General features: G+C 41.9%; 1 protein-coding gene across 5 annotated transcripts in view; it reads left to right on the forward strand.

Moving 5' to 3' along the window:
* ERBB4 (erb-b2 receptor tyrosine kinase 4) overlaps window positions 1–25,129 on the forward strand; it is a 1,342,090-nt gene that overhangs the window by 1,259,399 nt on the left and 57,562 nt on the right. For all 5 annotated transcript variants that reach the window (XM_068245390.1, XM_068245391.1, XM_068245392.1 and 2 more), the window contains 2 exons: window positions 13,387–13,484; window positions 16,556–16,726. In XM_068245390.1, the coding sequence (XP_068101491.1) occupies window positions 13,387–13,484; window positions 16,556–16,726 (269 nt within the window). The remainder of the gene's footprint in view (window positions 1–13,386; window positions 13,485–16,555; window positions 16,727–25,129) is intronic.

Below are 25,129 nucleotides of genomic sequence, written 5' to 3' on the forward strand. Positions count from 1 at the left end.
GAACAGTCTATTAGGGATGCTCTTAAATCGGTATTCGGATGAAATCTGATTTCATTTGGATTTCATCCTGCTAATTAAAGCACCTTAAAGCACCTGTGCAGGTGGGCGAGGGGGGGGGGGTTAATCTAACCCATCAGATGTCTTCTTTGATCCGTCCCACAGCGCCTCCCACGATGCGTTTCAAGCCGTGGTCACGTGATAACAAACACTTCCTCCTTCCGGGTTGAAGGAGGAAGTGTTTGTAGTCACGTGACGTGCTTGGAACGCATTGTGGGAGGTGCTGTGGGACAGAACAAAGAAGACATCTGATGAGTAAGATTAACTCCCCCTCGCCCACCCGCACAGGTACTTTATATACCTGGATGAAATCCAAATAAAACCTATTCAATCATCACTGATCATCACTGCAGTCCAAAGTTCCCAATGAATAAAGGTTTTCACATGAAGTAATATTTATTTATTTTAAGTATTTTATATAGCGCTGACATATTACGCAGCGCTGTTCAGAGTATATATTGTCTTGTCACTAACTGTGCCTCAGAGGGGCTCACAATCCAATCCCTACCATAGTCCTATGTCTATGTAGTCTAGGCCCAAATTTAACACTTTTACCAATATTAGCTATGGGAGCCTAAGTGGCCCTCCATATTTTTCGTTTTTTTGCAAGGCGTAATTATGGTGCAGGGGGGGAGGTTACGCATGGAGGGGGTCGTCTTTAAGGTTAGGCGGGGAGGGAAGAGTTGATTTCGGTAAGGTGTGGGTGGTGGTGAATTAAGTGTAGGAATCACCTGGGGTGGTAAAGGTTAGGCATCGGTGGGGGGGGGGGGAGGGTTCTGTGTGAGAACAGGATTAGTAGGTTTAGTTCTATCAAATAATCAGTATAATTTACCCATATTTTACTATCATAATTGCCAATTTGAAAATGTAAATATACCGATATTCTTCTTGCTTGGGTGTCCAAATTTCACGGCGCCTCTTTTCCATGCACGCCTGCATATGTGCTATTGGTTCTAGTGAATGCTGTTGTCTGCTCACACCATACGTTTAGCATCAGGATTTCTAAGCAGACTACAACAAAAAAAAGCATCTTCAGTTTAAGTGCAGCAAGTCAACAACCCAGATCTAAGTATATTCACATACAGAGATAATATCTGCATGGATCTCTTTCTGATATATATATAAAGCCATGACATCGCAACAAGACTTCTCTCTGCTCTTCTTTCTCTGAGCAATGTTAACAGCAGGGAAATATTGTGGTGGATGAAAGTGAGAGCAGACTTCTGTGTTGGCTGTAAGGAGCCGCCCTACTCTTTGAATGAAATGTACAGACATCATCCATGTTGAACATCACAATAAGTGCCAGTAAGTGGTCTTGTTGTGAGAGGGGTATTGAGGCTGCCATATATATTCCCTTTAAAGAATGCTAATTACCTGGCAGTTCTGTGATCCTCTGACTCTCATACTTTAAACCACTTATCCAGAATAGGTATGAAAATGAGTTCCTCTGAGTAAACCACACTAACCACATAGAGTAAGAGGAACCCAGAAGAATATAAAACGTAGTTAGAAAGAACTAAAAATGAAATAAGAAAGGCGGCTTACCTCTATGACAACACTTGTTTTATTGTAATCATTGTATAGAGCCAAGCACCAGGTGCTCCATGCTTGGCTCTACACAGCTCCTAGCACTACTATTGGCCTGAGGAAGTAGGCACAGAACCACGAAAAGTGTTGCCACTGCAAAGTGAATTACCTTTTCTTACATTATACCAGTGTCGTCATATAGGTAAGCCACCTCTCTCATTTCATTCTTAGTTGTTTTTAACTAAATTTTATATTTATCTGGGCACCTCTTACCCTTTTGTGCATTCTAGAATTCTGAAAGACTCTGGTCCCCTGCGGCCCAATCACAGGTGAGATTATACTTTTTTATAGAACGCGACCACAACAAAACCCTTTAGGAAACACAAAAGCAGAGACGGGTTTATAATTCTCTATTTGCCTGATAAGGTTGGTTGCCCTGGCTGCAATCCACTTTTTTAAGTATAATGTCTTTGCTAATTTCCTTACCAGTGACGGGTTGCACTATTTGGGTTCCTGTTTTCTCTGTGCTTTCTTTTTAAGGTGTGGAACCACCTCTTTCCAATTCACTAACCCCATGCTTGTTTAAGAAATCAGTAACCCTTTGCACACTCGCATGCAAAAGTTCAAACAAATGCATTCACAGATGCATTCATCCAGGCACCACTGTTATCCCTACAGCTAAGTTAAAAGCCGGGGTCTTAGTTCACAGAAGAATGCATTATTTTCCTTAGTCACCTTCACTGCGCAGAAGTACCCAGGTAAATGAAGGTGTCCTAACTCTGGCCCTGTAACATGCATAGTGCAGACATGCAAAAATGCATTACATCAAACCTATCTAGGGATTAGGAGCACACATCCTGAGGTCCTCTCCTGGGACAGATAGCGCATCTTACCAATCGCACAAGGGAGCTAACGTAATGTATCCATGTGCACCATGCACGTACACCAGCATAAGCTGTGTGCATGCTGACAAAAACACAAACAGGGGAAGGAGGGAGTGCACTGAATTAAAACCCTAGCCACAGGGGTCAGTAACAAGAAAAAAAACACATATATCCAGGTACCTCGCCACTAGTTAGGACATTAAATAAGTTATTAAGGAAAGGGAGGTGCTGCCACACTCCCTTCAGCACCTCCCTTTCCTTAATAACTTATTTAACCACTTGACGCCCACAGTGCTAACCCCCCCTAAAGACCAGGCCATTTTTTGCAGTATTGGGCTGTGCAGGCTTTTCAGCCTCCTGCACAGCCCAGCTAAGGAGCCCAGCGATTGGACTCACCTCCTTTTTTGTCCCTAAGGGGACATGCCGCCGAAGGGGTCCGATTGCTGCGGTTGTTTATTTTTTTTCCCCAGCCTCTATGAGGCTCTCTCTCCCTCCCTCCCCTTCCCTCCTCCCCTCCGTAATCTTTATGGAACAGGACGGCGATCCATCCTGTTCCGCCTCTTATAGGCATCAGCCTATGAGAGCACAGCGTTCCCCGGCCAATTAGAGGCCGGGGATCGCTGATCTCGTACAGTGCTGCCGGGGACCGCAGTGCTGTACAGTTGTAAACAAAGGGGATATCTTTCCCCTTTTGTTTACAAACAGCCTGCTAGCCACAATCGACGGCTAGCAGGCTAATCACGGAACTCTGTTCCGTGAAATGGCAGGCACCGATCACGCATGCGCGTGGCCGTTCCCCGTGAAACTGCAGCCCCAGGACTTGATGCTAATTGATGTTAGGCGGTCCTGGGGCTGCCGCTGCGATCATGCCCATTGGCGTGAGGCGATCTTTAATTAGTTAATGTCCTAACTAGAGGCGATGTGCCTGGATATATGTGTTTGGGGTTTTTTTGTTGTTGTTTTTTTTCCATGTTTGTTTTAGGTTTATGATCCAGACACTATTGGTGCCAGAAATATCAGTAGGATAGCCAGGCAACTATCATTGTTTAAAAGGAAAAGCCTTCATATCTCTCTCATTGCAGGGTAACTTTGTGGCCCACTTCCTATTAACTTTTCTCCTGAGTTTTCTCCAAAGAGATATTTTTATACCTTACCCAGGCCCCAATACAATTCATAAAACGTGAATTCAATCTAGCTCCTTTAATGCTTCCTCCAAGCTAGAAATTTGTAAAAATAAGTTAAATATTACTTTTGTACCTGCTTTTAGTACTTTTTCAATTGGTAAGTACAAAAAGTTATTTTTAGAGAAGATGAAAAATTATCTCCTGGCAGAAAACTCATAGGGATGCTCATTTGGAATCTGCGCAATTTAACTTTCTGCATTTCCAATCAGAAATCACAAACTGGAAATTGGAAATCTGTGAATATTATATAATTTTAGCCCAATCACAGAACTCGTGAAAACATTGGACCAATCAAAAAATGAAGAATTTTTCAGCAAAAAAATCAGATCACTGGGGTAATTTTAGACCTATCACAGATTTTCTGTTTTTCTGTTGTTTTTTTGATTTCCGTTTTTCCAATGTCCGTTTTCCACATTTTTTTTTTTTTTTAGTTTTTTGCATTCCTGATGCAAAAAATGACAATAAACTACTCCTCAAAAATCAGAAATGGTAAAAAATGGAGAATCGGATTTCAGAAAAGTGGAAAATCGAAAAACAAAAATTGGCATTGGTGGAAATCAGAATTTCAGACCATCTATACTCAGGAGAAAAAGTGAATTGGATAAGGGTCTAAGGCCTGTCTTCTGTTTAAAATAACTATGCAATTGAAAAAGCACCCAAAAGTAGGTGAAAAATTGCTAGCAAACTTATTTTGAGTAATCTCTTGCTTCCTTTAAGGGCATTCTATTAATAAGATGTGAAAATATCCCCCGGGAAAAACCTAGGAGAAAATTGGAAATAATTAAGGGCCAAAGGGCCCAATCAAATTCACTTTATCTCCTAAGTTTCCTCCTAGGTGAAATTTTCACATTAAAAATAAAAGGCCTTGTAAGCCACCAGCCATCAAGAAAATACTTTTTCACCTACTTGTACTTTTTCAGTTGCAGAGTACTGAAACATTATTTTAAACAGAAGATGAAAAAATGATCTGCTAGGAGAAAACCCAGGTGAAAAAGTGAATTGGATTGTGCCCCACGTTTCTTTCATATTGGAGTAAATGGGACTCAAGAACAAGGGGTTGATTTACTAAGGCTGTGTGCAGAGCAGTGGCATTGGGTCTATGTCCAATTTTCAACCATGCACTGGGAAATAACAGAAACAGCAAATTATCCACACAGGATTGAATGTTTCATGTAAAAATAACATGATTCACTTCACTGCATGTCTCATTCAGCAGGTAACCACCAAAGGGAAACATGAGCAGAGAAAACATGTATAAAATGGTACAGAGTAAAAATAGTGTAAATGTCCATCCTTTACTAACCATAGTAAAGATGATATGCCCTCAGTGAAACAGTGGCTCAAGGTTGAAATATCATGAAGACTCCATCCTAGTCATGTATTCCCCTACAATACCATCTTTCAGCTTCCATACTCATGGTAAAGGCATAACTTAATTTTTTAGGAAACCAGGAAAACAATAAAAGGGATATTGACCAAACATTACATTATTTTCTGGGAGAAAACTCAGGAGAAATGTTAATGGAATGTGGGCTGGTGTCTACTAAGGTGAAGCTGCATTCTATAACCTCCTGTCAATATGAGTCTACAGGGAGCCCTAGCTTGTCACTCTGCTGTCATTACCTATGACTGCAGCAGCATCTGTAGCAACTGCACTGCTTGCCAAACTCTCCATACACATCTTTGCTTTGGAGCAGAGGCTGGCCAATAACTTTGTCTGAGAATGATGCATAGCCATACTACACAAAGCCTCTCTTGCCAATCTGACTCAGAAAGGCTAGTTTCAAGACAGGAAGCCAAATGTTGGTGTGTCTGGATCGAGTGGGGCCAGATTACCATTCCACACCTATAACTTTTAGTAAGCTAGTCCAGAAGTGCAGGAGGCTATTGTCAAGTCAGTTGTGCAGATGGGAATTTGGGTTTTTAGGGTTTTTCTGCCCATGTGAGCAGTCCACTTTAGATTTGGTGTATGGTCAGATGGATGAGTGGTGCGGTGGCAATATGCCTCCTGATCCAGGAATTATAGGGTAGTACTTTGTCTTCTTATATGTCCCTCCAAATTGGTTTCATCAAAGTGAGCACTGTAAAGCGGATAGTAAATCTAAATATTACATAGCCTTTCCATAATTGGGCGCTGTGAAGATTAATACAGGTTTGCTGTAATACGTTCCTGCATTGGCATTAAATATTTTACCTATCAATAAAGATGAAGAATCTCAAAGAATGTAAAGGTAAAGAATAACATGATTTTAGGTGCCTGGCTCTAGCTGGAATTTTGAGCATGCTCATAATATTAGCCCTACTTCCAAAAATAAGCCCTATCGGCTCTTAACCACTTGCCGACCAAGTGGTTTCCTATTGATTTGTGCTGGGTGGGCTCTTCAGCCCCCAGCACAGATCGTATTGCAGGCAGGGCGATCAGACTTCCCCCTTTTTTCCCCACTAGGGGGATGTCCTGCTGGCAGGGTCTGATCGCCGCCGCTCTGCTGTGCCTTGCGGGGGGGGCTCCTCAAAGCCCCCCTCCGCAGCGCTATTCCCCCCTCCCTCTCCTTCCCTCCCTCTCCCTGGCTCTGTAGCCGGTACAGGACGGCGATACGTCCTGTACCGCCTCTAAAAGGCTTCAGCCTATCAGACGGCGGTGATCCCCGGCCTATCAGAGGCCGGGGATCGCCGATCTCCTTTACGGCGCTGCTGCAGTGTCGTGCAGTGTAAACACCGGGGATTTCTTCCCCGCGTGTTTACACTTCGCCTGCGAGCCGCGATCGGAGGCTCGCAGGCAGTTCACAGAGACACCCTCCGTGAACTGACATGGAACGGCCGCTCGAACGAGCGGCCGTTTCCATGGAAACCCACAGACAACCAGTTTAGGCCAATCAGCGTTAGCTGGTCATCAAGAGGTTAAAGAGGGGGAAGAGGCGGCCAGCAAGCAGAGACACAGTGGTGCAGTGCCGATCGGACCAGTCCTGCCCTCCTAGCACAAAGCAAGGCTATCATCTGTGTGCAGGGATGACTAGCCAAGTGCCTGATCAGTACAGTAGCATACCTTCGGATCCAGCAGAGGAAGAAGATCCACAGTGAGGAAGACAAGAGCAAGGAAGGCCACAGCACAGAGACAGCACAGTACAAAAGAGCAGCACAGTTCAAAGGAACAGGAAGTGTTCTGCTGTGGGTTAGGAACAGGAAGTGTTTGGCTGTGGGTTCTATCATTTTTCCTGTTAGAAATATAACACATCCCTTAAAATAAGCCCTAGCACATATTTGGGAGTAAAAAATTAATATGCTTACCTGAGGAAAATGTATGCGTGCTCTAACACCAAGTTTTAACCCTGGCAAGTCTGGCTCTGCAAATCTGGCTCAATTGGCTATTCATGAGACAATGCTCATGCAAATATGCATTTGCTTTCGCATGCCAAACTATGCAGGGTCAAAAAACGAATACCACAAAGCGGCCGCCCTGCGGGAATTAATTTATGCCACATTAGCACTATCCAGGAGCGCCACGGGGAGGCTTCCCAATGTCCCCATACAACCGGGGGACCGCGAGGTCCCAGGCACTCTCACCACCTGGGAACCACAGCAGCACCCCGGAGGGGGAGGCTGGGTGGCGCAGGCGACCCCCCAAGTGTGGCCAGCGCCGGGGGGAGCCGTCCGCTCCAACCTCCCAAAATTAAAAACAGGCACTTACCTTAACGCCCATTGCGTTCTGCTACATGCGCATTAACTTGGGGGCACCACATGAGAAAGGAGTGAAGCGTGGGTCACCCCAAGCTTTAGAGCTCAGGGCTGGCTCTCACACAACACTCCAGAGGGGGGGGAGGACAGGTGCAAACAACTCACTCCAGGGCTCACACCACCAGAGCAAGCCATCTTCCACCTGCCTCCAAAGGATACAACTACAAAAAATGCTTACCTGAGGAAAATGTATGCGTGCTCTAACACCAAGTTTTAACCCCAGCAAGTCTGGCTCTGCAAATCTGGCTCAACTGGCTATTCATGAGGCACTGCTCCTGCAAATATGCATTTGCTTTCGCACGCCAAACTATGCAGGGTCAAAAAACGAATACCGCAAAGCGGTCGCCCTGCGGGAATTAGTTTATGCCACATTAGCACTATCCAGGAGCACCACAGGAGGCTTCCCAATGCCCCCATAAAAAATTAATATGACACTGTCTTATTTCAGGGAAACACAGGTATTGAAGGACAATGCTAGAAATAACTAGGACATGATACAATGAAGAATGTAGACATTAGGACCAGAGGAGGATGCTGGCCAAATACCAGTATGAGGAGGAGAAATGACTGATAGCTTAACTTACACAGTGTGGTGCTGCCAGACAGTAAATCAGCTGTCAGCTAGTCTGCAGCCCAGAAATTCTTTTCATTTAATGATCATGATGTTGTTTTCAACTCACGGCCTAAATGACCAGCTGCAACTTGCTAGTATGTGCGTTAGAAGAGTTAAATCCCTGTGAGCTTCACTGCAAATACTTTGAAATGCGTTGTGCTTTATCTTTTTAGTGTAAGCACAGAAAGGACATGCACCAGTAAACAGGGGGCTTGAGCAAACGAGGGAGAAGGAGGCAGAGACATGATATATATGGTTTTCTGTAATGCTTTGTTCTGGAGAGAGACACGTATTTCACCTTGGCACACATAACTAACTTCTCCTCTGCCAGAGAACCCAGCAAAGCATTGCAAGATGGCTTTACCCTTCTCCTGCCACAGGACACAGCAGCACAATCTTGCACAGAGCTTTGCAGGCAGCTTAACTGGAGGTGCTAAAAAGCTGGACCTTGGATACTAATAAAGCATATGTAATCCAGAAGACCTGGAGTGGATGCTTTAAAAAGTGTGTGCTATTAAAGGGAGTCTGAAGCGAATATGAAAAAAAACACAAAAAAACAGATACCTAAAGAGAGGGAAGGCTCTGGGTCTTATAGAGCCTTCCCATTCCTCTCCTGGTCCCGTCATTCCTGAGCTAGCTCCCCTGTTAGCAGTCTCCAACCGATTGGTTAGAGACTGATCTCTTCTGCTGCCCGAGACTTCGGAAGTCATCAGAAACCAGAGTGCTAACAAAGATTGGACGCTCCATACTGCACATGCGCAAGCATGCACTTAGGCTCCCAAACACTTCCAAAGCCTCTTGTGGTGGGAAATTTATCGGGGATCCAGCACTGGAACGCAGGGACTGAGAAGAACAGGAAGGCTCATTTGGACTCAGAGCCTTTCCTTTTTCTTAGGGAAGTATAGGTGTGTTTTGTTTTTTTAAACCTCAGATTTACTTAAAGTATAAATGTTTGCTACAGTCCCCTGTCTTATATTGGAACACAGTGGAAGTGCTTAAAATTCACAAGTACTTACACCACTGTAGTACAGGTTACACAATTAGTGTGAGCTATGTTACCTAGCTAATGGCTGCGTTGCAGTGTCTATATTTGAGCAGTGTGCCTTATACTAGCTACTGACTACACGACTGTTACCTAGGTAGCATGGGCCATGGTAATTGTGTAACTTGTGTTACATCAGTAGGGTAAGTAGTAGTAAAAGATCAACTAACCTCCCTCCTTTAAAAGTTTAAGGCTACGTTTAGAGTGGCCATTGTGTTGCGTTCCCTGTAGCAGCAGGAACACAATGCAATGGATTGGGGAAGCGGCACCGCATGTTATCCGCGTGTTTCATCACATATAGTCAATAAAAAGTATGCTTCATTGTAGTCATTAATGCGTGCCTTTTGCAGTAACTCACTGCATGCAGTGCATTACGATGCCACACTCTTTCTACCGCAATGCACCTGCCACACTGTGAACGTCACACACATAAGTGGTGCATTGCAGTGCAGCAAGCTGTGTTACACAACACACCACTGTGAATGTAACCTTAGTCTTTATAATATGGATTGCTACACTAAACTACAACTGAGTCTTATTTTCCGATTTGCATTCAGTATGTAAAATGCATTTAAAGGAATACTATCGAAACCCAAGTGTTCTAAAATGACAATGTACAAATCATGTCTAAGTAGCTGTGTAAACATTTTCCTACTTTTCATGTTAAATATCAGAGGCAAAGGCTGTAATTTATTGAGGGTAGGATTTAGCTATATTGGGACAAATCAATTGCAGAAGGGGTGTCTGCTTCAATGCACAGCCAGAGTTGCAAATCAGACTACAGAAAGCAAATATCAAACATATCAAACTCTGAAAGCAAAAACAATATGGAAAGCTGTGAGAATTAGTTACATTTCCTCTGCTCTCTTCAGACAGGTCAGTCAGAAACACAGGACACAGGAGCTGCAGCTGTTGGGAGCTCTCTTCTCTGTGACACACACAGCTACACATAGAGTTAACTGATCAAGTGTGAGGGGAATTTCCCCTCTCCTCATGGCTCAGTCAGCCGTCAGTTTTGGCGTCAGTAAACTTTGAAAGTATTTTGCTAACAGTAAACAAAGAAGTTGTTACTAAAATGTATACACCAGTACTTAGCAGCACTTCCCAAACAATTCCTGTGTCAATTGAAAAAAATATGTGAATCGATAGTATTCCTTTAAGTTTTTACACACCTTACCCTTTATTAAAGGGTTAAATAAAAAAGCAGTGAACAATTAATTTTTATTCACGGGGCAGAATGATTAAAAACACATGGGGGAGGACTTGGGAAGCATGTCATGCTTTATTACACGCTACACAGGGAAAAACTATAGCTACAGTGCTTGTCACAAAAGCAGCAAAAGGAAGTGGAGGAGGTCAGATAATCTGCTCTGTGGACAAGCCCACTCCCAGTCTGCTGGGAAAAGGGAAATGCAGGAACCAGGCACCAGGTTTGAAAGTGGTGTTTTAACCACTTCCAAACCACAGTTTTTTTTCCCCTTCAATACCAGAGAAATTTTCACATCACGCTCCTCCCATTCATTCTCCAATAACTTTATTGCTACTTATAACATTGAAATTATCCGTTTATTATTTTTTTGCAGGACAAACTAGGCTTTCTTTGGGCAGTACTTTTTGCTAAGGATTTTTTTATATGATATGTATTTTACAGGGAAGAAGAAGAAAATAAATTGAAAAAATCATTATTTCTCAGCTTCTAGCCATTCTAGTTTAAAAATAAAATGTGCTATTGTAGATCAAACCAAAACATTTTATTTGCCCATTTTTCTTATTGTTGTTGTTATTGTAATGTTTAAATCGTGTCCCTAGATGTATGGCGATAATATTTTATTTGGAAATACAGGTGTATTTTTTCAGTTTAGTATTTTTTTATACTGTATCAATAATTACAAGCTTTTATTTACAAAAATAACAGTAATATACCCTCATGACATACATATTAAAAAAAAGGGTTTTTTTTTTTTATTTTTTTTTATTTAAGTATTTTTTTTTTATTTTTTTTTTACAAATGTTTTATTTTGGTAACTATGGGATTGGGTGAAAGTGTTTAAACAATAATAAAGAGGTATTTAATGTTTAATGTAATATTGTATATTAGTGTATTTCAGTGTATTTTTACTCTTTGGCCACAAGATAGCTCCACTCTTAGTTCTCCAGTACTGTAAACAGTAGACAGGAACTAGTGAGTGTTGTGTGTTTACTTTCACTTAGTGAATAAATACCGACATCTAGTGATGCCGGCTTTTATTAATCACAGGCACTGTGATCAGGTTTTGGAACACTTTTTCCCATGCACTGATTAGAAAACGGGGGGAATTGCGGTGAATGCAAATGGGAGCAGCGCACCGATCGTGAACAGTGGCGGTAAGTAAACAATACGTACATCTACTCCCCTGATCTGCAAGTGAAGTATAAAGGGGTGTAGATATACGTAGTAAAAATCCAGCAGTGGTTAAATATAATGCATGTATATAGTAAAGTATACAAATCAAACAACATTGTGCACTGTTAATTAGTGCAATGTTAGTATCACTTGCATTTAAAAATGGCAGAACTAGGTAATTAAATATAGATAAAGAAGAATTTTTCAGTTTTACCATGCATTTATAGAGCAGTACATGGGACTTCATCTACGGAGTATAAAAAGTAAACATCTACACTGAATATCAAGCTTGACCCCTCCTGTTTGTCCCTATCGTCAAGTAATTTTTGGGATGCAGGTTAGAAACACAACCGTATCTTTATGTGCTTTAGAAAAAAACAATAGATTTTAATATTAACAAGTTTTTTTGGGAATAAATTCCAACATGCAGTTAAGTGGTTTGTTTTATTTTTTGTTTAATCAGTCTCTGGCAGTTTGTATACATCCATTTTTTTATCCAAAGTAGTCTACAGTATATTACTATTCTAGCAACAAAGAAAATTTGCCAATGCAAAAATTTGTGAAATACGTAAAACAAGAAAATTCAAATATTGTGCAAATGCTGAATATGAATAAGTAGGTGTTAAATCCAATCAAAATCAACAGCACCTACAGCACCTTAGAAACCACATATTACCTTAGTTAGCATAACTTAAGTTGACCAATTTCTCCAAACATTTAATTAGTCTCGAGTTGTGAATTTACTTCTTTCCCATGTTTCCTTTTTTTTTACCAGAAGGAATTAGAGCTCTGACTTGGGCTGTTGTTGGGGGAAACTCTGTTGCTTGGTGGGGGGATTGATATTTATTATTTGTGCACTATATTTCTCCTGACTACGCCCCATTTTGGGGGTGAAACAATTATAGAGTGGCACTGTATATATGTATTTATGCACCCTTGTGCACTAGTTTTTCTTATACCCCAGTTTACCTTCTATGAAGGAGATATACCTGTATGTGTTTGAACCCTATGAGGTTTATGCTGTGCTTATATGCCAAGGGACTACTCTGTTCATCACTGACCCCCTCTCCCAAAGGGGAGAAACAGCTGATGTCCCTAAACATATATAGGTATTGGCATAATCTATGTGTACATTTACCTATTGAATGGACACTTGTGGAGGATTCATTTAGTGACAAAACAATATATAGTATCTGAGACTGAATGAGATAGCTACACCCCACTGGAGATATACCATGGGGGGGGGGAGGGATCAGCAAAGACCCTCATGTCAATTCAGACACTAGTCACTGATAAAAACGATTTCCCGATTGCTTGCACAATCTGTCCACTCATCTATTGTCTTTTCTGAGTCTGAAGTAGCCGACAGCCATACTTTTTCAGAACAGCAACAAAGGTCATTCAGACCAAACATTGTACATAATAATGAGGCCTGTTAGCAAAGTGTTACACACAAATAAACAAAGCACACAGAGTCTGGAGAGGGCGTGCATAACTTGTCCCTAACAGAGGCAGCCCATTCCTCCCTGGGTCGACAAAGCTTGACAAGGAAAAGAAGATTAGATATGTTACAGAGAAAGTGCAACTAGAAAATGCTGCAGTAATCCAGATTACATTAGAACAGGTATAGGAACTTATAGGATAGAAGAAATGAGGCTGAAAATTTTGTTATAGAGTCTCTTTAAATACTATAGTGATCTAAAATGTATGTTTATTTATATATTCTATCTTTCCACACTTTTTACTCATCTGCTGCAAATGGGGGTCCTTTGTTCAATTCAAATAAGCTCTGCGGGATAATTTGAATATGATTTTCCCACCAGAGCTTTTTTCAGTTTGCTGATGAGTAGTTTTATTGGTGGGAAATATTGGTATCCCGATACTGGGGCTCCCTAGCCTACATTTTAGCTATCAAAAAAATTTGTCTGTGTATATTAATCTATATTCCACCTGTTTTCTTGAAGGTTGGATGATCGATGCTGACAGTCGTCCCAGGTTTAAGGAATTGGCAGCTGAGTTCTCAAGAATGGCAAGAGATCCTCAAAGATACCTTGTTATACAGGTAAAATAGACGTTTTTATTGAATGTAAGGTCTAATTGGGAAAATATATTGTGTAGTGTATGGGTACCTTTAGTCACAGCTAAAATTGAAAGAAGAACTGCATGTCTGGATGATCGAAAGTGGGCACTATTGCATTGAATATATGCTAAGGTAGAATTTCCCTTACTTAAATTACACCTGAACTGAGAAGTAAATTGGGGCTGCAATATTTCTTTCCTTTTAAACAATACCAGTTACCTGGCGCCCTGCTGATCTCTTTGAGATTTAGTCAGAAACATCTGATCCGCATGCTTGTTTAGGGTCTATGGCTAAAAGTATTAGGGGAAGAGGATCAGCAAGACAGACAAATAATCTGCATTGTTTAAAAGTAAATAAATATGTCAGCCTCCATATTCCTCTCAGTTCAGGTGCCCTTCAATAAATATTCCCACTATCCACTGAAAACAAAATTATACAGATATACATTGATGACTCTTAAGTGAATGATACCTGAATGGGCACGTGGGCAATCATGTTTTGTACATATTATAGAAATGCTATAATACAGTATTGTAATAAAGCTGTCCAGTGTGGTATGTGCTGTTTTCAATCATTCTGTTACTCACACAAGAGATAAATAGCCTAGACACAATAGATGTACTATTTCCAAGAAAGCTTGGATTAGCGCTTCTTGAATGTGGCTGTGACTTCTTCCAGTTCCTACCAACCAATTTCATTTTTATTGTCATGTTGCTACAATATCATCTAAGCTCATTGTACCTATTCTAGCACATTGGTGTCAGTTCCTCTATTGTAGTCATCGTGCTGTTACTGGGAAGTTGAATGTCTCCATTGTCCCTATCGATTATAAGTTACAGCCATTGTGCAGAGTGGAAGATAATGTAAAGCTGTGATCATATAGAGCACTGCAATTTCACACTCATGATATTAAGGATGGGGAATGTAATTGCCTTAGCATCACAAGACCTGCTGCAGGTGGCCCTGTGCTTATTAAAGGACAAGAGAAAAAGTCCTAAAGAAGAGCTGTACAATTTATCTGACTTCCTTACATAAACTGAATTAAAACATTTACTTCTGTGTGTTTTAGGAGTAATTGCATCCTTTTTAAATATTTCATGTAAGAAGAGAGGAAAATTGGGAGATGAGCTGATGTAAAGGTCTTTATAGAGACACTAGACATGAAGCCAGTTACATTAACGATTGCCAGAGCAGTTGTGCAGAAACATTTGCAGAAACAGTCTTTCTTCCAGGGAAGGGGATGTGGACCTCATATGGTTGCCTAGTTATATGTATATTTTTTTAATTGTATAGTCCCCATTGCTGTGAACCAAAGGCATTGCTAGGATCCTAAGAGATCTGTGGCACTTTTGGGCAATCCAGCTTTGTACCAGAACTTAACAGCAGTGGTGCTCATCCAACATTTGGGCATCCGAACCCCCCAGATAAGCCAAACTTTTTCCACTATCCGAACTTTGAATAGGAAAATTTGGATATCTTTGTAAATCCGAATAGCACTATCCGAGCAAACTTGGATTTCCATGTGAAAATCCGAAATCGGGGAGGATAGTTAGTTAGGATATCCAAGAAGAAGCAAAAATCCCTTCAATGGTAAAAATCCCTTTCGGACACATTCAGTCCGAGAGAGAGAGAGAGAGAGAGAGAGAGAGAGAGAGAGAGAGAGAGAGAGAGAGAGAGTTTTGGAAGCAATTTAAGCCATTTTCAGGCCACTTATGGTTTTCTGTCTGGATATCCAAATCCGACCGGATATCCAGCATATTGTGTTCGGATATATACGATTTTACTCGGATACCCAAAAGTTCAGATTCAGATATCCAATTCGGATCTGGATATCTGAGTATTCGGATCCGAATTAAATTCAGATTTTGAAAAGGGGTATCCGAGCAGCACTGCTTAACGGGCCTGCCCAGCAAAATGTGTGCATTAATACAATAATTAATACAAAAAAAAGACAAAACAGCATATCAGATAAATGCTGTGTGGTGCCATGCTGGCAGCTGTGGCACCACTATGGGACATACTGGCTGCTGTGGGTGCCATACTGGAAGCTGTGGTGCCTGGAGCTTCTATAGAGAGCATTTTGTGCATGTCTTCACTAACCGAATAGACCTACCTAACCTACCCTAATAGAAATACCTTTCCCCCTCTTCCCCATTGACTCAGAGGGACTGATGTGGACTGAGAGAGCAGATTTACAGAAAATACAGCTGTTTGTATTAATGCAACAGGATTAACTTTAGCATCAAGCAGTCTACCGTTCTGCACTGCCTTAGGTGGTATTTAAATGTAAATATGATTTTATATTTTTAAATATGGATGAATGTTTCCCCTTAAACCACAAAGGATCTGATGAAGGCTGAACTGGACTGCTAATAAGGCTCTGAAATCCTTTCTTTAGCCGTGCAAAGTTTGAAGGTGAAACTGTTCAGCTGCCTCTTTTTCTACCATGTCAAACTGTAACAGTCCAAAAAATCCACACAAGGAGTTGCTGGACCCTGTCAAAGCTTGTCCAGAAATTGATTCTGCTAGAGAGATAGACAGAGAGAAAGGGAGAGATAAAGCAATGGAGAAGAGGTAATGTGGACAGCCTCATTTGATGCATAGCTTTTCTGATTCAGTCAATATGTCCCTGGAATAAATCAAATTATACAGTGCTGGAGGGACTGTTTTCGGAGATATTCTTTAGGCTACTTAATTCTGCTCTGTGGTGCATTCTGATAAACTTGTATAACCTTTTCTGATTTGTGTTGAACTTACAGCTTATATTTACTGCTACCGTTATTGTTATGGTCTTATAGGGTTCAGTATAATGAATTTATAGATGGATGGATAGATAAATAGAGGGATAGATGCAACACTGGGGCCCGTATGCAATTAACGTTTTCCCCTAAGCGATATTTTCAAACTTGTCAATAAAATGCATTTTAAATCACCAGCAAGCAAAAAATACTTAAAATATTTTTGATATTATGTTTCCACCCACTTTTGTGTACTTTTTAAATTGCAAAGCGTTGAAAAGTTATTCTAAATTGAAGATGAAATATTATTTTTAGGGCGATGATCGGATGAAACTTCCCAGTCCTAATCATAGCAAGTTTTTCCAAAATCTTTTGGATGATGAAGATTTGGAAGACATGATAGATGCTGAAGAGTATCTTGTCCCTCAGGCCTTCAATATCCCACCTCCCATCTACACCTCCAGAGCAAGAATCGACTCCAACAGAGTAAGTGATTATGCTGACTTGCATGCTTTAGTTTTGCCTGTCCTGTTAATGTGTTTGTAGATACTTCATTGGGATATAACGAGATATGTCAGTATTTTGCAACATAATATATTCCTGTTGTAGTTTTTTGAAATCCAATTTGCATTGTATATGTTAGCAGGGTTTTCTGCTTACAGCTACACAATAGCTCTGCCTAGTTAATTTGCACAATATATATGCATCTGAGTATCTTACTGATATGGTATGACAGTCCAGATCCCTACTCTTCCTTGTCCACATGATGCACATACAGCAATAGCCTTGGCATCTGCACCAATGCAGAGCATGTGGTGTTGTCTGGGAATGGTTGGTCTGGGTGCACTGTTATGTGGGTGCAGGGAGGAGGGCTCTGTATCACATGATGAGTTTTCATCTCTATGGCAGTTACACAGCAAGACAAAGGGGTGAATTCTAGACTAATAGAAAATGTAGAAGATGAGGACGTATGCTTGCCTGAAGAGTTACGTTTTAAGGTTGCATTTGAACATTTCAAGGGATGAGAAGTTCCAGAGGCAAGAAAAAAACCTCATAAGGTCCTGAATGCTGGTTTAGAAAGAAGCAACTAGAATGAATTAGAGGAAACATTCATTTCTAGAGCAATGATTACGTTGTGGGTGGTATTTGGCAGTACATATTATACTGTTGCCCTGCCAGTTGGGGGCAGGGTGAGATGAATGACAGCTCACCCTGATGCTGCTGAAATAGCGGGTGGCATTGAATACTATTTCCCCTCCAAGTCAAAGCAACTCGGAGGGGCAAGTAGTTAGGAGTCTGACAATTGCTGGCACCTGGGTTAAATTTGAAATTCAGCTGCACCGCTATAAACTTGATAACATTATGTCTATGGCAGAGCCCAGGTCAGGGGCAACGGGGGTTAGAGTGAGCGACAAAATGACCTGCTTCAGGTATTTGATTATTAGGTCAGCAATCTTTATGAGGGTTAGGTTATAGAAATTTGTATATGCTAGTGTGAGAAACTTAAGGAGGAACTCCAGTGAAAATAATGTAATATTTTAAACGGGCTTGGGTCTACTAGTCCTATACAATAAAATGCAAGTGTCCCTGCATCATCAACTGAATGGTTGTGTGCGTCACGCGTACCCTCGTATGCGTCATCACGTAGAGGACGTGAGGTCAAAGAAAGGGCGGAAGTACCACAAGGGTACTACCGCTGAACCGCCCGCTGCCCGGCCTCAACGCGTCACTCTGCTACTCGGACTCCTCCTCCTCCTCACTCCACTGCCAGTGCCAGCCACCAAGTACTATTTAACTTGCCTTAAACTTTTTTTATGGGGAAGCGGGCAGAGGGGGGAGCGCTAGCGGAGGGGGTGGGGGGAATTTCCGCCCCCCCCCGCGATCGGGGCATGCTCCCCCCTTATGCCTGCGACCCCATAGGGCCCCCAAAATGGGCATGTTCGGGGGTCCCATTGACTTCCATTGAGTTCGGCGTTCGGGCCGAACATGCCGAACATCTGGCCCATGTTCGGCCTGTTCGGCCCGAACCCGAACATCCAGGTGTTCGCCCAACACTAGTAGCAGCGCTGCTAACTGGGTGTGTCATGTTGCAGAGAACTTCAGAGAACTTCAAGTGATTAGACCTCCAGGGCTACAATGCTTCCTGATATGTGTAGATCATGCAGGAATTCAGGCTGATTAATGAGATGCTAATAAGTTCATGCAAAATATATGGTAATTTTGGTCAAATGTATGCTGCATTCATTAAAATTAGATTAAAATGTGACATAACATTCAGTAAAAATGTGTTTTCTTCTTTTTGTTACCCATACAGTTACCATAGTTGCTTTTGTGCAAATGTATTATTGCCTGTTAACAAATTAAAAGTTCCCACAGTACAATTTATCTGCTATGCAATCTGCTTTTGTAATTCACTGTATAGCTGCTGTATTTATACATTATAATGAATCTAGTGATAATGTGTCTTCTCCTGTATACACGTTTTGTTTGTATTCGGCTGAAACACTGCTAGCAATGTTTAGAATAGTAGCTGATAAGAAAAGTAACACGATAATGTAATCACTGCCTCAACTTTGGTATCAGCGCTAAGCTTCCCACTGCAGTAGAAAGTGAGGTGTTTAACTGTTTGAATGGTGTTCTGCTACCAGTGGTAGCAGAACAAAGAAGCAAAGACGAATTGCTGAGTTTCATTTCACCTTAGCCCCATTCCAAGCTGCATACATTTGTATAAGATTTGCATCAAATCAGAAGCATCTCATTGACCAAGGGAATGTTAGAGTTACTGGGGTGCTACTGGACATGATTTACTTGGGCAGAAAATGAAAAGTACTACTTTCATGTTTAGGAAAACATTACTGGTTAAACCTCCAGGGTTTTCTAGGCATTCATGGTTAGTTGCAGATTGAAAAAAAAAAACCAGCCAGTTTAATAACATTAAATGAAAAATACACTTGGGTAGCACTGATGCTTCTCATATCATTTTTTTTTAAATAAAGGTACTATAATACGGTAAATTAGATAAATTATTTATTGGCTTGTGCTACCTTTAATTAGTCTGCGTCAGTTAGAGCGATTTCCAATTCTGTGGGAATTCTATATAAAGTAGACGATGCACCATCCACAATGCTTAAAGGTTTATTCGCCCGCCATCACCAGCACAAGGAAAGATAAGCAGCATACAAATGACGGCCTAACAGCCATTTCACGATTACTCGCTTCCTCAGAGACCAATGTCACGTGACGTTGTGTCATGTGACATTGGTCTCTGAGGAAGTGAGTAATCGCGAAACGGCTGTTAGGCCGTCACTTGTATGCTGCTTATCTTTCCTTGTGCTGGTGATGGTGGGCGAATAAACCTTTAAGCATTGTGGATGGTGCATCGTCTACTTTCTACTTTATATTGAACATTGCTACCATGTGTGAACACCGCAGAGGGGCTCGATCACCTAAAGGTCCATTTGGTGCATTTAGTGTCGACACCACAAAGCTCTCTAAACTACAGTATTTGTGGGAATTCTGATTTCTGCCAATACCAATTCTGAGGATTTCCTATGTTTTCTGAGGAGTCTTTTTGTCATTTTTTTGCGTTCTCTGATTGGCCAAACACTTTTGAGCTGACTCTACATTCTCTGATTGGTCCGTTTGTAATGATTGTGGAACTTTCTCCGTGATCAGCGCACAACGCGTGCGCTGATACGGCGGAAATCCTCCACAAGCGTATAATTGCAGGAACCCAGCAAAAGGTGCTACGCACCCATAGAGGGAAATTCCTGTCGGCAGATGGCGCTGAGGAGTGCAGATGAACCAATCCTCTGTACCTCCACAAATGCCAGACAGGAATTGTATGAAGCGCAGAACGCAATCGCAAGAGAAGCGATTGCGAATGAGAACGAGCAAAGGGACAGGTTGTATGTGTGTGCGCCAATCTAGTCGCCACCCCGCGACAGCGCACACACAACAGCAGATACGAAGCAGAAACGCAACCGCAAGAAAGGCGATTGCCAAAAGTGACACAAGGCAGATCAGAACAGAATACGAGGATAGCAAAGGCACAGCAAATCATACAATGAGGAGATACGGAAAATAACAAACGCTAACTGAACGCGAACACCGCACTCATTCGCAACAGTGCACGCATTCATGCGCGGTCTCCACGTGATAAGCACAATAGAGACAAGCACGCCTAACTAACCATCGACAGACAAACATGTAACAGAGGACGCGAGCGCTTGCTTAACGGTTACCTCACCGAGCCTCCAGCAAGCGTTCGTAGCAGACAAGACAGACACACGAAAACAGGGACAAGCGAGAGATAAGATCCACAGCACTTGCGAAAGTGGCTAGCGCGATCCAGGAAGACAGAACAGAAGGATCCACAGTACTAGCGCAGGATGCTAGTGCGATCCAGGTACAGAGTAGCAGAACAGAAGGATCCACAGCACTAGCGCTAGGTGAGTGCGATCCAGGCAGACGGAGTAGCAGAACAGAAGGATCCACAGCACTAGCGCAGGATGCTAGTGCGATCCAGGAAGGCAGAACAGAAGGATCCACAGCACTAGCGGAAAGTGGCTAGCACGATCCAAGGAGACAGAACAGAAGGATCCACAGTGCTAGCGCAAGATGCTAGTGCGATCCAAATGAGACAGAACAGAAGAGATAGCTGGTAGCAACCGCTGCACCAGCTATACTCCAAGAACAGAGATCAGAACGATTTCCTGTCGACCACCGCTGGGACAGGACAATCGCAACAGAACAAACAAACAGATAAGCAATCCTAACTGCACTAAGGAAACCTGCCTAGCGCAGTTTCAGAAATTACTCTAAGCTGAACTTCAAACAAAGAGTAAGGCTGACACTCCTCCAGGAGTGTTTCACAGGAAGGAATCCTTATGACCAGCCAAGCATTGTGGGAAACACATAGTACTTATAGTACACACCTCCAATGAATGTGGCCAGGCAATTTGCATGACAACGTATGCAAATTCCTCAGCAAGCACAAGCTGCAAAACTGACAAAAGCTCTCCTTTCCAGAGTCCTGCAGCATGCAAACCTAAACAATGGTCAAAAAGCTGCCTGCCTGCACAGGCAGCTGAGCAGATCATTACACCGTTGCTTCAGAGTTCTGAGATTGGGCTAAAATGACTGAGTTGCTGTAATGTGGTACTTCCGCAGCAGAAATCTGATTTCCAATTTCCAATCGGAAATGCTGACTTCCGATCGTAAATGCAGAAATTTCATTTTCACTGAATCTGAATGAGCGTCCCTAGCATTGATTACCTAGTGCAGATATTCAGATCCAATGCTCTTAATTCATTTATAATGGCTATGTACTTGTTCCAGATTAGTGAGTCAGAAGACAACAAAGCTGAAATGATAAGTGTAGAAGCCAAGAATGCAGCAATTTTCAAAGAGGTTTATAATAGCAGCCTCCATGTTTCCTCCACTGAAGGTTCCCTTTAGAAAGAGGTATAGCGTAGTGAAGAAAGATATTGTGAAAGCACATAAATGGTTTCTGATCCATAGAAAACCACTGGCATTGCTTTTCAATGTCCATATCAGAAAAAGGCTGCACAGCAGCTTTGCATATGCATCAGATTATTGTCCACTCCGTTATAAGTACTTTGCATACAAAGAGCTATTAAAATGATGTCCTCTAGTTCTTTACATTGGCAGAATCATTATTGGGATGTTGCCTAAATGGATTAAAGGAGTCTGGCAGGAAACCCATCGTTCAGCTTACTTGTTGTAGGATCTGAGCAGAAACCCACATAAATACTACAGTGATACCCATCGGTGCAGCATCTGGTAACTGGAGACTGATTACATTTTCCAAATCTGCATATGGATAACCTGAGCTACCAATTCACACATGGAAATACCAACTTGAAATAATCTGCTATTTAAACATATTGATCATTTAATTTTTTCCCGGTGTGTGGCTTTTCTATAATCAGATTCTATGGGCTTGTATCACTAAACCGTGATAACCCATATCACAACCACAATAGCTTTTTCATGTTTCCACGCGCAAGTGCGAATTTTCGTGTGAACATTTGCAATTGCGTGCAAAAACGTGTATGGAAACGCTAGCATGGCCATGATATGAGTTGTCACGGTTTAGTGAATTAAGTCCTATGGGTCTTATGCATAAAACTTTTTCCATGAATCTCACCTTGGAGTTCAGTCGCAAAACCTTTCTCTTGAATAATCTCATCAAACCATCAAACTTAATTGTCATGATAAGTATGAGAAGAGCTAATTCATGAGATAAATGCCCTTATTTAAATTACTTTCCTCCTGAGTTTTCTCCCAAGAGATTGTTTTTCATCTTATCTATAATACAGAATACGCCTTTCAGCATTTTCTTGCTTACTGAGGACTTAAAAGGTTTTCTCTTTGGTAAGGTGTAAAAACATCTGCTGTGAGAAAACTCATGAGAAAAGCTAATTGCATAAGGGCCAGGGATTCAGGAAAGGTAAATCATAAGAGAACAAATAAGGAACCAGAGTCGGGATACCCCCCCCCCCCCCCCCCCAGACACACACCTTAATCTCTAGTTATCTGGCTTGCAGTCATTGCCACGTATCCCCTTCTCTTATTTCTCTCCGCTTCAAACACAATAGGGGAATGATAGCTGAGTGACAAATAAGTTACAATAAACAATTTGTTGGTACTTTTTCTGTTGCCAGAGGCCGAGAAATTATTTTGTAGAAAAATGAAAATGTATAGCCTGGGAAAAAAAACTCAGAGCATAAAGTAAATTGAATATATAACAGAGGGGTTGACACTCTAAGCCAGCCCTTTTCAACCTATTTAACCCGGGTGAACCCTGCAAATAATTTTTGGATCTTAAGGAATCCCTGCATTTATTTTGCAGGCGGCATAGATTTAAAAGTAGGTGTGGCTGTTTATTTCACTACTCCCTAATACAGTGTCCAGGTGCCCCTCATTATTCTGTCTCCTTATTCTAGTGCTTTTTATTAATATGCTCATTATTATTCTGACCACCAATTTAGGGCTTCTATTTACAGTATCTATTACTGTATACTGTGCTCTATCATACTTTCCCCACGATAAGGGAAAATATCAAGGACCCCCTGCAGAGTCCTCAAGGAACCCTCGGGTTCCAGGTAGAGATGTAGCGAACGGTTCGCCGGTGAACGGTTCCAGGCGAACTTTGGTGTTTTTTTTGCGGAAGTTCGATTCGCCCCATAATGCTCTATGGAGCAGAACTTTGACCCTCTACATCACAGTCAGCAGGCACATTATTGCCAATCAGACTGCACTTATGCCTGGAGCCCCACCCCCCCTTATAAAAGGCAAGGTCCTTGAGCCTTTTTACTCACTCGTCTGCCTACACTAATTAGTTAAGGGGCAGCTGCTACACACTCTGCTACACACTCTGCTACACACTCTGCTAGGGAGAGTTTAATTAGGCTCTTGTATATTACTCACTACCTCTACCCTCCACCCTCCTACCCTTCTACCCTTCTACCTATTGCCTCCTCCCTCCTACCAGAGGGAGGAGGGTCTCATCTGCCAGAGAATTACATTATTTCAAAAGCCAGTTTACATACCATAGCTGAGAATTGAACCCAGGTCTCACTGTGTGGTGGGCAAGTACCTTAACTGCTGTACCGCAACAGCACTAACTGAAACTTGCCTAGAATTTACCATTTATGCTCAATCCAAGAGAAACATTAGGTTGCTTAAAGGGAACCTTAACTGAGAGTGATATGGATGTTTCCTGTTAAACAATACCAGTTGCCTGGCAGTCCAGCTGATCTCTGTGACTGCAATAGTGGCTGAATCACACCCTGAAACAAGCATGCAGCTAATCCAGTCTGACTTCAGTCAGAGCACCTGATCTGCATGCTTGTTATGGATTATGGATTTTTCCTTTTAAAATAATACCAGTTGCCTGAATCGCCTGTTGATCCTGTGTCTCTAATACTTTTAGCCACAGCCCCTAAACAAGCATTAGACAAGACAAATAACATTTATATCACGCTTTTCTCCTGGCAGACTCAAAGCACCAGAGCTGAAGCCACTAGGGCACGCTCTATAGGCAGTAGCAGTGTTAGGAAGACTTGCCTAAGGTCTAATACTGAATAGGTGCTGGCTTACTGAACAGACAGAGCCGAGATTTGAACCCTGGTCTCCTGTGTCAGAGGCAGAGCCCTTAACCATTACACCATCCAGGCACTGCTTAAGGATCTAAGCCAGCACCTATTCAGTAGGAGACCTTAGGCAAGTCTTCCTAACACTGCTACTGCCTATAGAGCGTGCCCTAGTGGCTGCAGCTCTGGTGCTTTGAGTCCGCCAGGAGAAATGCGTGATATAAATGTTATTTGTCCTGTCTAATTTTTCTCTTGGATTGAGCATAAATGGTAAATGCTAGGCCAGCTTCAGTTATTACTGTTGTGGTACAGCAGTGAAGGTACTTACCCACCACACAGTGAGACCTGGGTTCAATTCCCAGCCAATGTGAGTTGGCTTTTATGCTACAAATCCTTAAAGGGAACCTAAACTGAGAAGGATATGGATTTTTCCTTTTAAAATAATACCAGTTGCCTGAATCGCCTGTTGATCCTATGTTACATAGTTACATAGTTATTTTGGTTGAAAAAAGACATACGTCCATCGAGTTCAACCAGTGTCTCTAATACTTTTAGCCACAGCCCCTGAACAAGCATGCAGATCAGGTGCTCTGACTGAAGTCAAACTGGATTAGCTGCATGCTTGTTTCAGGGTGTGATTCAGCCACTATTGCAGTCACAGAGATCAGCTGGACTGCCAGACAACTGGTATTGTTTAACAGGAAACATCCATATCACTCTCAGTTAAGGTTCCCTTTAAGCAACCTAATGTTTCTCTTTGATTGAGCAT

This window comes from Hyperolius riggenbachi, chromosome 7 (genome assembly GCF_040937935.1).
Source record: "Hyperolius riggenbachi isolate aHypRig1 chromosome 7, aHypRig1.pri, whole genome shotgun sequence".
In the NCBI taxonomy this organism is placed as follows: Eukaryota; Metazoa; Chordata; class Amphibia; order Anura; family Hyperoliidae; genus Hyperolius; species Hyperolius riggenbachi.